The sequence below is a fragment of the Myripristis murdjan genome, chromosome 1 (genome assembly GCF_902150065.1).
Source record: "Myripristis murdjan chromosome 1, fMyrMur1.1, whole genome shotgun sequence".
Classification (NCBI taxonomy): Eukaryota; Metazoa; Chordata; class Actinopteri; order Holocentriformes; family Holocentridae; genus Myripristis; species Myripristis murdjan.
In genome coordinates, this window is record NC_043980.1 from 13,012,957 (window position 1) to 13,027,630 (window position 14,674).

Consider the following 14,674-nt stretch of genomic DNA (forward strand, 5'->3'; position numbering starts at 1 on the left):
GTTGTGCTTCAGTTTGGTGAAACTGAAGTCTGACTGAGTTGCAGGTATTGAATAGTATCGAAATGGGTCTGCATCCATTAGCTGCGTTCTGCAAGCAGTACGAGTTCTCAGTCACATCCTTCCATCTTGGTGTTTTCATCCATTTTTCTCACAACTCAAGCTTCAGTCTTTTTCAGCTCCTCATCCCAGCCTCCACTTTCACACAGTAATGAGGTTGAAGTGTTGGACTGTATGTTAAAAAAAAAAAAGCAGTTGCCGAATGTGTTTTCAGTATTCGTCTCGCTACAAGAAGCTTGATTATCTTCTTTCACAGAAGACGAGGCAACTCAGATGCACCGTGAATTAACTCAAGTGCCCCTCAGTTAGTTGAGATATTTAGAAACGTGTGGTCCGGTGTGAGGGGAGCAGCGTGCCTTTGCATTTTTCCCCACAGCGACGCCTCAGTAACACCGCTAGCTGTCTCTTCTTGTGCTTGGTTGTGCCTCTGAAGCTGTAGCTCTCATGACATTTGCCCTCTGCGTGATTTGTTCTCTCAGAATGGATGCACACTACAAGATGGAGTTCCAGTTAGTCTGTACCAATCTTCCTTTACGCACAGCCTGTTAGATAAATATGTTAATGATTTGCTTCATTCTCAGTTTGTAATTCACAAAAGAAGTGGCATTTTTTTAGTGAATGCCGCCAGAGTACACCTCAGTTTTGTACATTTGAACTTTTGATTACGGTGGCAGCGTGAATTCTTGTAGTTTGCGTCCAGCTTTATGTGCCTAATATGGTGATGTGCTTCACCCGCATGTATTTATACCATCCATTCTCTCTCTCTCTCCCTCTCTCTCTCCCTCTCTTGCAGATTGTGATGTCAAAACTCCTGGGTGCCGGGGTCACTCTTAAAACAAACAAACAAAAAAAATCATTAGCTTATCCCGGACTTTGCTGTTTTTATTTCTTGAAAACAGCATTAAAAAAAAAAAACTTTGTAAGAAAGTGCATATATTAAACCACACTGTAGGTGTGATCCTTTTGTATTTTAGAAGGAAAGGAACTTCAATGAAAGAAATAAAATAACAAAAAAAAATCTTGTTTCTACTGTCTAATAATGGCAGCCATGTTGGTAACACAAAACATTCAAGGGAAAAATGTATTTTCGTACAGTTCTTGCATAACAGATGACTGATATTTTGTTTATGTTTGAGGCAGATGTAAGGCAGAATATCAAGTTTTGTTATCCTCTTCATTGAGATTCAATATTGAAAAAAAAAGCTATTATTTTTCATTGTGAAATTGACTTAATTCCGCACACAGATAACTTATCTCTTAATTTGACAGGTTTATTGTATTCTTCATAACATGCTGAAATGGAACATTTTACCTCGTTTCTTAGCCGAGACTTTTTAAAAAAAAAAAAAAGCTTGCAACATTTATTAGTTTCTTTTTATCGGCTGTACCCATGTATAATGTTATTTTATGTGCATATTATATCCTTTTGTGAAGGACTATTTTTATGTTCTAAAGGAAATAATGGTAGGACTTGTAAAGATAGGTCAGAGAAAAATGTAGTTAGGCTCACTTGTTCTAAATGTGGCGAGCTTGGCGGTCTTTTGTTTTATGAAGTCTATTTGTATATACACTGTTGGGCTCACATCACAGCACACTTAGCTAACATTTCACCAACATGGCTGCTTGGTCTATGTTCAAAATGTCTGACCCCACTGGCATCCAATAAATGTTTTCTTTTTTTTTTTTTCTTTTTTTTTTTTTTTTTTGAGGGGGGGTTGTTTGTTTGTTTGTTTGTTTTTCTTTTCTTTTTTTTTTTTTTTTGTATTCCCCGTAGTGCATATTTTTGTCATATTGTCAAGCTTTTAATAAAAAAGAAAAAACAACCATGTTATCCAACTGTTTCTTCCTCCTCTCTTTGCCCGTCTCTGTAGGTCTCATAACAACAAACTACAATCAGCAGCCTCTTAGCTCCCTTCTAAAAACTAAGTGTCTAAACGGCACCCTTGTGGTTTCCTCTGAATGATTAAGCCCGGTGGTCCGAGTCGGGCTGCATCTGAACCTGAACACACACACAGCCCTCTCTGGAGGAGAGCGCGCTCCCGGCTGAAAAGCAGCTCGCACCGGCGTTAAAGTAAAGCTCAGCGACAACTGGCATCCTGGCTGGACAAGCGCCCACCCTCCGTCACCCTCCATCGCCGCGCTCACGGGAGACTCCTGAATTGAAAAGCCCCTTTTTATCCAAAGTGTCAGCAGGACGCGACCGCAGACGTCCCCCACCTACAGAAAAGGGGCGGGGCAGCCACGGACTCCGCTTTGCAGCCTGTTTCATTCTGACCAACCCTCCCTACTGTTGCAACCCTTCCTATTAGGCAAGACGCTCCAGACTGGAGGGGAGAAGGCAGTTTATGAAGACAAAAAGCCGGCCGGTTGGGCGTTGAGCGGCAGCGGCAGACTCTTGATGAGTTGGGTTCATTTTGTAGCCGATCACTACTTTTGTGTGTCCTTTTCTGACAAAGTCTCAGCTCTCCTCTTCCCAAAGTGCAGGTTTTCATGACTCATGCAAACACACCAGTGAGCCTGGTTCATGCTTCTCATGCAAAGCAGACACGACCGAGTGTGCAGAGAGGAACCTCTGACCTGAAAAGCACTCGGGAGAGGCCTGGAGCTTTCAGGAGCTCATGAGAAGCCCGCGAAGCTTGGGGGCCGGCGTGCACGTCTCCTGCGTCTGCGTGTCTTGCCACACAGGAAGCATGAACCAAGCGTTGGAAACCCACCTGGTGGCATCCACAAACTGAATGTGTCCGTCAGCATTACACATCACTGTAATGTTCCCCCGTCATTGGTACTGCTGAAACGCTCCATTTGTAATTAAAGCTACACTATTTTTCTGAAAGTTGGAACCGTTGAGTATTTTCCGTCGTGTGGCCATCACCGTGTATGGGAGTAAACAGAGCCGAGGGAAACCGCGGTCTCATTTACTCTCGTTCTGAGTAACTCAAGGGTCTTCATTGTGTCTGACGGCCACATTACATTACCTTACTGTAAATTTCCAGAGGGAAACACACGGGACAGGCCACTCATCATCCGCCCACCCAACCCCTTTGTCTGCCTGTTTGTTGTTTGTTTGTTGTTTGTTTGTTTTTTTACATTGGACTTTCATCTGTGATGCAAGTGGAGAACGAGCTCTGACGGGGAATGTGGGCAGCCCTCCTTTCCTTTCCTTGGGACGTCAGCTTGACCTTTTGAGGGAGGTCAAGGGAACGTTGCAAGGAAAGGAAGCCAAGCTGAATACGGCCTTAGGGGGTGGTGAAACTTGTAAAGGGCCTTATAAACCCAAATGTATTAAGCTATCCCCAGCATCCTCCTCCTGCGTACACACACTTATCCTGTCAAAGCTCTGTCTTTCTTTTTTCCGTCGATGGCTGTCTGTGTCTGTACGTGGGTATCTCTCCGCCTATCTAACAGCCGTGTCTGCCCACATATTTCATTGAAGCTGACAGGTTGGCTCACATGTATCTCTCAACTCGAAAGAACTCGCCCTCAAAGCATGGCTCGGTAATTGGATAATAGATTTTTCCACTCAGCATCAACTCAGTTATGTTGCGGTCTGCGGTAGCATGTCTGGGAGTAAACTTTGCGTGGGGATCGCGGAATATTTATACCATGGGGTTTGTATAAAAGTTTTATAGCAGCATTTTTAGCGTATTTGGGAACATTTTTCTAATCTGTGATCATATCATTGCTGTTTTTGAGGAAGGAAGCAATTCTAAAAAAGCAATTACAGTTTTTTGTGTGTGTGTGTGTGTGTGTGTGTGTGTCTAAGTAGAGCTGTGGGCAGTCACAAAATTAAAAATTAGGCAAAAAGTAAAAGTTTAAGGTTCAATAGTCAAGTTTTTCTTTGTGGATAAACAGGGTTGAGAGATTATGTGACATCTGTCGCCTTTTTCCACCCTCCACTGTCCTTTGTTTCCTCTATAACCTGATGATGATGATGATGATGATGATGATGTGTGCTTTGTCCACTATTTATAATCTATTGTATATTATGGCTGTCCATATATGAAGAGATGAGAGATTTTTAGAGCAGTAGAAACTTTTATTTTTCAATCTTTGAACCAGCAGCTAAGCCCGCTTGTATATTTTAACTATTTTTTTTTCTCTTTAATTGAAGTGAACTCTACATTTAGGTGATATTGCCCTTTATATTAAAAGTGCTGCATATTGTGTCCATAATGGTTTTGAATGGGGTAGGGAGTGACACAGTAACTCTTGTAAAGTTTTTTTTTTTTTTTTTTTTTTTTGTAAGAAACCAACCAGTTCAGTATAACTTCTATATTGACATTACATTTCTTGTATTATTTATTCATATCAATGAAAACTTTTTTTTTTTTTTTTTTTTTTTTTTTTTTTTGGAGTAATGTTGGAGAAACGTATCCGGGGCTAAAAGTACTCTCTATGTTTTTAACAGATTGTGGCGACTCCGAAGAGATTCTCTTTTGTACTTGATAGGACATTTCATCCTAGATAATAAAGTAATGTTTTTGACACCACTTTTCAAAAGTTTTGTGTTGTCTTTCATTGTCTTCTTCACCGGCTCACGACGACGCCCTGACGGCAGGGCTCGGTGGCGTGGACAAAATAAAACACCAGGGTATCTTGTGAGGATGATTATTGGTGCTTTCATTATACATTTCACACAGAGACATCCAATAATAAAACAGCTGTCACAGTCTAATAAGATGAAAAAATTGAATCCCTTTACTGTAATGCTCCTTTAAAACCAGGAAAGGTCAACATGATATTGATAAGACATCAGTGTATTTCCCATCCCTGCCTGAAGGTCATTCAAACTTTATCAGCTGCCCCATTTGAACAACTTATGTCAGATTTGAGTGGTAGTTCTGTTCAAACAGCATCAGCTCAGTTCTGTCGTGGCCTTTTTGCTTTAGCGTGCGCACAGCTTCTTCTTTGACATCACCGACTTGTGTAACTTCCATTTCCATTGGTTGCCGCGGGGAGAACCACACCACTGGGCGAACTGAAAGCCTTATTTTAGAGTTGTGTCCATTATCCGGCGCTCTGAGGACTGAAGCGCTTCAGGGCAGACGCCCCTCGTGAGCTCTGAGGGACAAGGCCACGACCCCGACACACTCGTACGTTCTCTTCCTGTGTTCAAATTACCAGCAGCGTACACAAGAAACACCTCCGAGGTTGACCTTTCGCTCTCCTCCCACACCCCTTTATCCCCCCCATCTCTCTCTCTCTCTCTCTCTCTCTCTCCCACACACTCCCTCTCCCTCTCTGTTTCTCCTCAAACCGCTAAATGAATCCAGAAGCTCGCATGGACACTAAATGCACCGCAGATGACCACAAGCCCAAATTGGTTTCCATCCACCTACCCGCGTCCCCTCTCTCTCCCCCCTCTTGTGGCTTGGGGGCTGTCACACAGGAAGCAACTTGGAGATATTCCCACCTCTCCCCTCCCTCCCTGCACTTCCCTCCTCCTCCTCTCCCTTCACATCCTCTCTCTCTCTCTCTCGCTCTCTCTCTCTCTCTGCCTCTCCAACGAGGAATGTCCTCCCGCTGTGATGGTAGCCGAGATGGGAGCAGGCTCCTGTTTCCTGCCTGCTTGCATCTGTTCCCTCCAGCACTGATCCCAGATAGAAGCGTCCCTCAGCCTGGGAACCGATGGATGAAGCGGAGGGAGGGAGGGAGGGAGGGAGAGCAGCTCGGCCCCGTCTGCCTCCATATTCAAGTTCCCAAGTCATTCCTGTCCCCGAGGCCAGACGGAGTCCACGGTCGTTAAACCCCAATCAAGGCGTCTTATTTTGGATCTCCTTCTGGTGCCATCACTGCCAACGCTGCAGTGAGTATCAGCGTTTCAGATAGATCCTCCCCGGTTGGCAGCAGATGTATGTGACTGCGTGAGCGGGGGATTATTAAAGCTTTTCGAATGCTTCCAACAAAAACGACATAAAATACACACGATGCCGCCGGGTACAAAACAAATTAAAAAATGTCTTTATTGGGTTTATGTATAATAAAGAAATGTAAGCATTCAGTGCAAATCTTTTATCTTTTTTTGGAAGAGCATGAGATCAGGGCAGGACGAAAATCAAGCCAGAGTTTTCTATGATTAAAAAAAGAAGCTGTCCCCTTTAGGGATGGAGGAAGGACAGACCCCCATCACCCTCCCAATCGTCCACCCACCCCACCTCTTCTCCTCCTTCAGTTCCCTCCCTGTGTCATTTTACATAACCCTCTTGTTTTTTTTTCCCTCCCTCCTTCACCTAACCCCCACCTCTCTTTTTCTCTGATCCTGCCTAAATACTTAAATACCTCCTTTGAGCTTTGGCCCTTCCAGAGGGGTATGTGTTGTGTATATATGTGTGTGTGTGTGTGTGTCTGTGTGTGTCTGTGTGTGTGTAAGCGAGCGAACAAGAGCCAAAGCTGGCATTGCCGTTCCAAAAGAGGAGCTGCGACGGAGGCACTTTTCCGAGTCATGTGTCCAGGTGCGGAGAGGATCAGATTCCTGTGATTAGATTTATGGCTTTCTCCCTACAACAACACACCCCCTCCTCATTCAGCCAGGACCCTTTTGATGTCCCAGTTTGCTCAGGCAGACATTTCATCGTGGACACATAATTAAAGTTAGAAAAATAAGCCGCTCTCATGACAAGCTAAGGTCCTGTGTTCTCTTCCTTTGCTCCCTCCTCCTTCTCCTCCTCCTCCTCCTCCTCCACCGGGGTTCATTACTGCTCTTCCAGGCCCTTCATTCCCTCCCCTCGGTCCTTGTAACAATAATAGTGCATTTCCTGTTTCCCAATAATAACCACAGTGACATGTCATGGATGGGGCTGGGTGTTGAACAACAATACTGATCAGTGCCATAAAAGCAGTGTTCATTTTTAAAAGCATCGTAGAATCATTACAGGTGTCAAAAATGTTGGATTTGTGCCTGAAAAGTTGCCAGGACTTGATGAACACTTTGATCCAGAAAATCAGCTGAGCCTGATTGTTTAGTGAAGCCAGTGGCATGGAGGGATTGTTCACAGAAGATAAGATGCACTGTATCATAATGTGCGGAATAAATTTAACACAGATTATTAAAACGCGGGTCTTGGATCTAGAAATCAGTTTTATGTGCGAGACAGTGATTTAAAAAAAAAAAAAAAAAATTACCCATAACACGCAGATATGTTCCAAAGGGGGAAACTGCCACCTCTGTGCCAGCTTGGAAAAACACATTAAACAGATAATCTTTCCTCTGTGTGTGTGTGTGTGTGTGTGTGTGTGTGTGTAACTGTGTGTTTGGGTCATAGTGGACGGGGACCTGGCAGTATTTTCCACTTAGGACAAATATGGGCTTGATTAAAATGCTTGAATAAGTCATAGAAAATGGCTCTGCGCTAGCTCAAACAAGATGATGAAAAATTCATGCAACTTTATGAGAGCCAAAAAAAATTCCTTCACCTGAATTATTCTATTGAACTATTGAACTTGCTTCATGCTAAATGTCAGAAGGGAGTTGGCTTCAGTCAAGCCAAATATTTCCCTTAGAGGTAAGCCAATTTGAGACCTATGATACTGTAATTGAGTGATTTCATGTACCAGACATGAAGGGGTCGCCCTAATAATGCCCAGTTTGGGTGAGGATGCAGCTTGCTTACCAAGTTTTAACTGGAGTTGTCAAATTCAGTCATAAAACAGTAGTGGGCTGAGTGAGCACCCTTGTTTGACGCCTCAAACACCGAGGAACACTATCAAAGGGAGAACAGGAACCGTACAAATGAGTAAAAAATATCGATCTGGATTATGACACACCGGAGCAGTCCATTTGAAAATAAATCCTTGCCTTCAATATTTCTTCTTTCTCCTGCGATACTAAAGGGCTACTTATAGGTCAGTTCAGGTGAGCGGCTGCAATGTCTCTTGCCCTGCAGCAGGGGGCAGTAGTCCTGTCTTTGGGGTTCACCTGCACCTGGAGCGGGTGGCCTCCAGGGCTTTCTGGTGCCTCCGTTTGTTGAACCTCTTGACGTAGTTGTTGCTTCGCAGAAGGCCGTCGCCGGGCTTCAGTCTGCCGCCCAGCAGGGTCAGGAGGTCGTTGGGGAGGTGGCGCCTCCGGTGGTAGATTTGACCCATTACAATGTATCTGCTCCCTGGAGAGAAAAAACAAGGGTAAAATGTGTCATTTTCAGACAGACAAACCAGGGGTAGTATGTAAATTTTTTGAGTAATATTTTGCCTCTTTTTAAATGACTTAGTTTATGTTAAAGACTTATTCTGGTGGTTTACTACTGTACTGTACTGTTGTTTTATTTTCAGTTTGTACAATCTAAAAAAATCTAATCATCGAAAGTGGCTGGATGCAATCCCACAAACACATTTCTCACATGCTTGATTTTTCTCCCACGCATGGATCCTTTGGATAAAATTGATAGTAGTTTTTTTTGGTTTTTTTTTTTTTGATTGATGGGTCATTTGGACTGCAGACTTATGGTACTAATAAAATTCTATGGATAATCTTTAATCTCACCGGATGTTTGTTTTTCTTTTTTCTTTACTTAAGCATCCAAATTGAGAAGTCAGACAGTAACACAGAGCGACATCCCAGTGAGGGCAGGTTACACACACTCAAGCTGCTCTGTGTGGTTTTTATATTTGTACTATTCACCATGGAGAAGCTCCACCTACACAGCAGTGCCTTGCTCAAGGCCACTGACGGTGGCTGTGAGGGAGAGGAGAATTTCATTTTCTGTCCTCCCTGTTGGTACGGCGGCATATTAGGGCCATTGTGGGGAGAAAAAAAAGCAAAGCTGGGGGAGGGAGGGTAATACTCCAAGAAAACAATTAAGATATTCCCTGAGGTTAAAGTGGTAAATTTGTGAGAAAAAAAAAACTCACAAATGTATAAGAAAAAACTACAAAATTCTGAGACTGGACAGTCACACCTTTGCGAAAGAAAAAAATTCTGAGACTGAAATCGTAAATTTACTAGAAAAAACTCACAAATTTCTCAAAAAAAAACTTGGAAAAATAGTCTTTCTTATATCATCAGATTTAGTAATAAGGATTTATACTTGCGATTTTAGCCCAGAATCAAAAAATTATTATCAGCATCCAGACTTTGAAGAGATGTTGCTTGACTTGGGCTTATTCAGAAGAAAACAACACATTAATTTTCAAGTTTTTTCTCATAACTAAATTTAATTTTTCATAAATTTTACAACTTTAATCTCAGAGAATTTCTGAGTTTTTTCTTGCAGATTTGTGACTCTATAATCTCTGAATTTTTTTGTTTTTTTTCTCCATAAATCAGTGTTTTTTTTCTCTTGTAAATTTACCACTTTAATCTCAGAGATTACCCAAGCCAAATCTCACAAATCCTGTTTTTTTTTTTTTCTCAGAATATTAACCCTCCACCTCACCCCACCCTCCCTGGGCTCTGTAATTGGCCCTAATGCACCTCCATAGATCTCCTAGGAGCTCACTCAACTCAAGTGAAGGCAGATATTTTGTGTTACTCTCCTGCACGTACCGAGTTTGAGATCCGGGCAGGGCTTGCTGCACTTGTAGGTGTCCAGGACCAGGAGGCGAACCTTAAAGAAGAAACTGTCGGGCGTCACGTAGAGGCGGCTCATCTTGTAGAAGCCATCGCTGCTCACCATCAGCGTGATGAGGCGTATCCCTTTACGCACCACGTCGATGTCGTGAACAATCCCATTGACGGCTGTGAAAATGCACATCAACATGCTAGTGGGTTTTAAAGGTACAATGCAGACATTTATTTGATCATTTAAATCCATAGATATTTTGTTTTCTCAACATTACTCAAAACACAGTGTTGCTCCAATGCTCGCTAACATCACATATGTCAATAAAAGTTTTTATTATGAGAACCATTTTCATTTTAAAAGTTACTAAAACAAAAACTGATGAATTTCTTATAGATATTGTTGTGTGTGTGTGTGTGTGTGTGTGTGTTTCAGTCTCAGAATTTTTGATTGTTTTTCATTTTTTGTTTTCATTGTAGGTTACTGTTTTTGTTTCATCTGTAGAGTTATTTTACTTATTTACTGATCTTCACATTTGGCTTGTTTTGATCTTTTTGTATTATTGAAACAGCGTGATTTTAATCATTGCTTGTTTTCATTTTTGCTGTTTTTGTGTGGACTCCAGGAAGACTGGCAACCACTCTCTGGAAGCTAAGGGGATCCAAATAATGAATAAAGAATAAAGAGGTGAGTTGACAGATTTGCCGGAGGAAATGCCATGTGGCAGTTATGGATTGTATCTGGAAACAACTAATAACATAAAACGGCTCATTAAATCGCCAGATTCCCATGGCCGAAGTTGGCTGGACAAGGCATTGTTTCCAGTCCTGGTTTCATTGTGTTTTCACTGGTTAAATGCACTTGCATGTTCCCGACAGACACTCCAAGGCTGGAGAAGCACGCCCACGTTATCACATCACAACAGTCAATCTTTGTCTCTCACTGGATACATACCAAATTCACTGTAGCAGTAATAATCTCTCTCCTCCTTCTCCTTCCTGCACTCGCTCAAACAGAAGGCGTCATGTGTGAAGTCAGACTCTGAGGGGGGAAGACAGGCAGAGGACAGGATGGAGGGATGAGAAGAAAAGAGAGAGTGACTGTCTACCCTGCCAGCGGTGGAGCCAGACTCTCATTCCAGTGTCATTAGAAAGGACAAGGTTGTCATTACAAAACCCAGGAATCGCATTCCTCAGCCGGGGATCGGGGAGGAGCGGCACTGGATGGGATCGCATCCTTTCTTACATCTTCTGTCTTAATTACAGTATCATAACCGATGTCACTTGTTAAGCATTTCTGTCATTATAAGCTCTCGCTACCCCCCTAAGACGCCGCACAAAGGGACGCATTCACAGCCAGATTTGAGGGAAGAAATAGTGCTAATTAGTGGCAGGAGACATTAAGTAACTGGCAGAAGTCAGTCACCGTCATCATAGCCCCCCCACGTAGTCTGTGAACTGCATGACTTTCTGTGCAAATACAGTGTGTGCAGACCACGAAGGAAATAAGTGTTTTCACTTTTGCATGTTATCCCTTGAATCTACTTGTCTGTCTGTGAATCTATCTATGCAACATACATCTATGAATGAAGTCTGACATAGGACAGATGCAACTTGTTGGTCTTTTGAGCCATTTGTGATTCGTGTTGCTGTTCAAGGGTATTCTGATCATTTTGTGTACTTTTGTGTCAAGAACTATGGGTCAAATCAGCATCTCCTAAGACAATTAGAGGTTCCCCGTGACTGATTTTCTAGCCTGTCACCCATTTCCAATTCATGTGTGACCCAAACATTAATGTCCCAGGCTCATTTAACTTCACAAATGATCCAATTTCCTTTGAAAAAAAAAAAAAGAGAGAGAGAGAGAGAGAGAGATCTGAGTGCATGTTTCTGTTTCTGTCACTAATTATTCACTCAAAATACTATTGGGAACCCTATTGTGTGACAGTAAAAGGCTGCTTTTTCATGTAAGGTCACATACATGCATGCAGGCAACTTCTTTTTATTGAGTTAATTTCTGTTGAGTGTGTGTACATATCAGAAACAAAATGCTACCTTTCTTCAGGATGTCAAATTGGTAGAGGAGGCTGGAGGAGCGCCGGTTGAAGAGGACGGAGGGCCGGCTGTTGTTCCTGTTTGCTCCACCGATGCCGGACTGATAGAGGCTGGACTTCCCTGGGCGGTTCTCCTCCGGGTCCAGCCGCCGGTTGGGGGGATCCCTGCGTGGGACTGGGGCCTGGGCCGGCTGGTGTGTCTGGGTGGGAGGCTGGTGGGGTTGTTGACCCCTGGGTCTGGAGTTGGGGTGTCCCTCTGGCTCATTCTGCTGCGGTGGACTGATGTTGGAGTGGCTGTCTGGGTTGTTGTTTTTCTGCACGGTGCGGTTGTTGGCAGCACCCGCAGCTCCAGTCTGTGCAGTTTTGGGAAACAGACCGGCAGCCTCTCCTCTGGTTTTGTCACTGTTGTGCTCTGTCAGACGGTCGCTCTTGGAGCCCTTCTTGCTCTTGTTGTGGGGGGTGTGGTGGCGCAGGATGGGGACCAGGTCGCTGTGCTTTGGCCAGACACCAGACGGTAGAGGATGGAGGGAGTATTTTGTGTCCCCGGCCCTGCTGCTCTTCTCGAGCAGCTCATTGATCGGCAGGGATGGTTCCTTAGCCCCCAGCCTGCTCTGGTTGCCGGGAGCTGGATCCGAAAAGCTGCCCTGGCCCTTTTCTATCAGGCTGTACAGCTCTGTGGTGGAGACACACAAAAACATGTCCTCTGATTAGACAGCTCATGCAGTGTGATGTAATATAATATGATATGATATGATACCATTTCAGGGTGATATTAATGCCCGGCTGATCTCATATGTACTGACCTATCACATGGATTTGTTCAATTTCAGTGAATCTTCCATGAAACTTTCCTCATTTCTTTATCTACAAAATTAGCTTTTGCCTAATAAGTATATTATTTAACTTACAGCATTTTTCTTAGAGCTACAATTATTATCAAGACAGGCCTTTTTGTACTAGACCGAGATTCATCTGTAGTTCTGTGAAATGTTTTATCTCCAGATGAGAATTTGATACTTTAACTTGTCTTGTAATTACATATCTTATTTTGAAATATGTGGGTTAGATAAATTAAACCCAATTAACATCTAGAGTCAAAATCTAAGTTTTGAAACTTAACAAAGATCTGAGTATAATGAAGTCCTCAGTCCATCAATAATAACATAGTCAATTATTCCTCATCTTTTTCATCCAGATTGCTGCAAATGTGATCGCTTTGGCCTGTAATTTTTCTAATAGGAAGCAACTGTGGCTTGAACAAACAAATTAACCGAGGCTCTAAATCTAAAAATGTATACCTCTTGCAGGATTTTCAGAGATATTTGTAACAGGTAAAAGGGAATCAGTGGGTACTGTGAGAGATTATCAGTTGGTAAGATACAAAATTACAGATTCCACAATTACCAAAACTCGAAAAAACTCAAATAATAAACTACGACAGCAGGGAATCCAGAAGGGGAACTGGTGTTGCATAATTCAATTCCCTCAGGAATAAAAGTGTACAGCAAGAAGTTTGTGTGAATAAAGGCTGTTTTGTAAATAAGTGAAACAAAAATACATTTTTACCAATGAATGAAAAAATAGTCACCACAAACTCTCACTTTTATGAATGATAGCAAAATCCCAAGAGGAATAAATGTTTGCACTCACCGTTAACAACATGCTCCTCTGTCTTGAGAAGAGGAAACACAAGAAACAAGAGGAGCAAAATAATCCCTGTCATCCTGGATGGCTCTGCTGGGACACACTTTGAGGTCTGCAAGAGTGTCTGGATTCCTGGGAGTTTTATACGGGCCCTGTTTGGGAATGAGATGGGATGGGGTGGACAGGGCGGTGGGACGTCCCACATGCAGAAATAAACACTTTGACGTGACATCAGACGCTCTTTTCATTCATAAATGGATTACAAAAAAAGAAAAAGCTTCCCTTTGTGATTTATGCTATAAGAGTGAGGAAATGGCTCCCTGTAGACTTTATTGTCTGCAGTGTACCTTGTAGTATCCGATACAATGGGAATTAGATTTGCATACAGCCTTGTGTCTGACATTTACGTTCCCTCAAGACCTTCAAAATCTTCTGCAGCAATCTTCCAGCCATGAAAAATTTATCCCTGAGTAATGCAATAACGTGTTAAAGTTTACAACCAGTATAGTTTATGAACCACTGAAAATGAGCAAAAGAAAAACAATAAAGGGAAGACATTAAAAACCAGATATCTTCTCATTTGCTGCAAATCATGCTGGGGGTACAACAGTGCAAGTTTTAGCCACACATCTGAAGAATTAGATGTGTGCAATTAAGGCAGGCTGTTACACACAAATAACATGTTTGTTTGGTATTCACCTTTTTTTTTTTTTACTCAGACATGAGTTATGGTTATCTCAGAGCTGCTTCGTGTGCTGATACATCACTGCCCTCTTCAGGACCGAGGGAGTGCATGTTACTGGGAGTGTGCATTTCGGTATTTTGTGGTCTAAAATCTGCAAATAATCCTCCGCAGACGCAAAGGTGCACGTCTCTGTCGGAGGCGGTGCAGAAATAAAACCCCGGGCGTCATTATTTCTTACCGCGCTGCATCGGTTTGACTGCTTTGCGCACCTTTTTTCATTTTTAATCGGTGTTAATCATCCATAGGAGTCGGAATCCACAGTAGCGCTCATTTTCTATGGCTTTTCACATCACTCACTTTGGGTTGTGCCTTTATATACTCACTAAAATGTTAAGTAAAGACGACCCAGATGGGACTCGAACCCACAATCCCCAGCTCCGGAGGCTGATGCCTTATCCATTAGGCCACTGGGTCATCACGTTTCCCATTGTAGATACAATACATTATAAAAAACAAACCTACCAATGAGGAACGCCGTACATAACTGTTTTATACTTATACATTTTCACAAATAATCTCGAGCAGTTCGCAGTGAGGTTTTCAAACACTAATTTTTTTCAGTTATTCGTTGGCTTTCGGTTCCTTTTATCTCGCGATATTAAAAACCCGTTGTCATGGGCGACGGCTTTGTGTGTACGGCGTCGTTGTGTTTTTTTTTTTTTTTTTTTTTTAAATCACGGC

At 42.6% G+C, this 14,674-nt stretch overlaps 2 protein-coding genes and 1 non-coding gene across 7 annotated transcripts in view; 1 reads left to right on the top strand and 2 right to left on the bottom strand.

Moving 5' to 3' along the window:
- Positions 1 to 4,547, top strand: part of LOC115374610 (nucleosome-remodeling factor subunit BPTF) — a 62,973-nt gene extending 58,426 nt beyond the window's left edge. For 2 of the 4 annotated variants that reach the window (XM_030073632.1, XM_030073798.1), the window contains one exon: positions 1,929 to 4,547. In XM_030073632.1, coding sequence (XP_029929492.1) covers positions 1,929 to 1,965 — 37 coding nt within the window. In that variant the 3' untranslated portion in view covers positions 1,966 to 4,547. Of the gene's footprint in view, positions 1 to 850; positions 1,456 to 1,928 lie in introns of those variants that run through there. The other 2 variants (XM_030073877.1, XM_030073719.1) reach the window with 2 other exon arrangements.
- A 2,756-nt stretch (positions 4,548 to 7,303) lies between these two features.
- On the bottom strand, positions 7,304 to 14,369 carry LOC115367896 (uncharacterized). Of its 2 annotated transcripts, XM_030063859.1 has the most exons (6): positions 14,317 to 14,369; positions 13,255 to 13,400; positions 11,606 to 12,277; positions 10,506 to 10,592; positions 9,536 to 9,727; positions 7,304 to 8,156 (listed from the first exon to the last, which is right to left on the bottom strand). In XM_030063859.1, exons 2-6 carry the CDS (start codon positions 13,325 to 13,327, stop codon positions 7,969 to 7,971), a joined length of 1,212 nt encoding a protein of 403 aa, XP_029919719.1. In that variant the 5' UTR covers positions 13,328 to 13,400; positions 14,317 to 14,369; the 3' UTR covers positions 7,304 to 7,968. The 2 variants fall into 2 exon arrangements, with proteins under 2 accessions (XP_029919719.1, XP_029919715.1); XM_030063855.1 differs by lacking the exon at positions 14,317 to 14,369 and having other exon boundaries at positions 13,255 to 13,929.
- trnar-ccg (transfer RNA arginine (anticodon CCG)) lies at positions 14,335 to 14,407 on the bottom strand. The gene has a single exon. It is a non-coding gene; the product is annotated as a tRNA-Arg (tRNA).
- Positions 14,408 to 14,674: the final 267 nt, after the last annotated feature.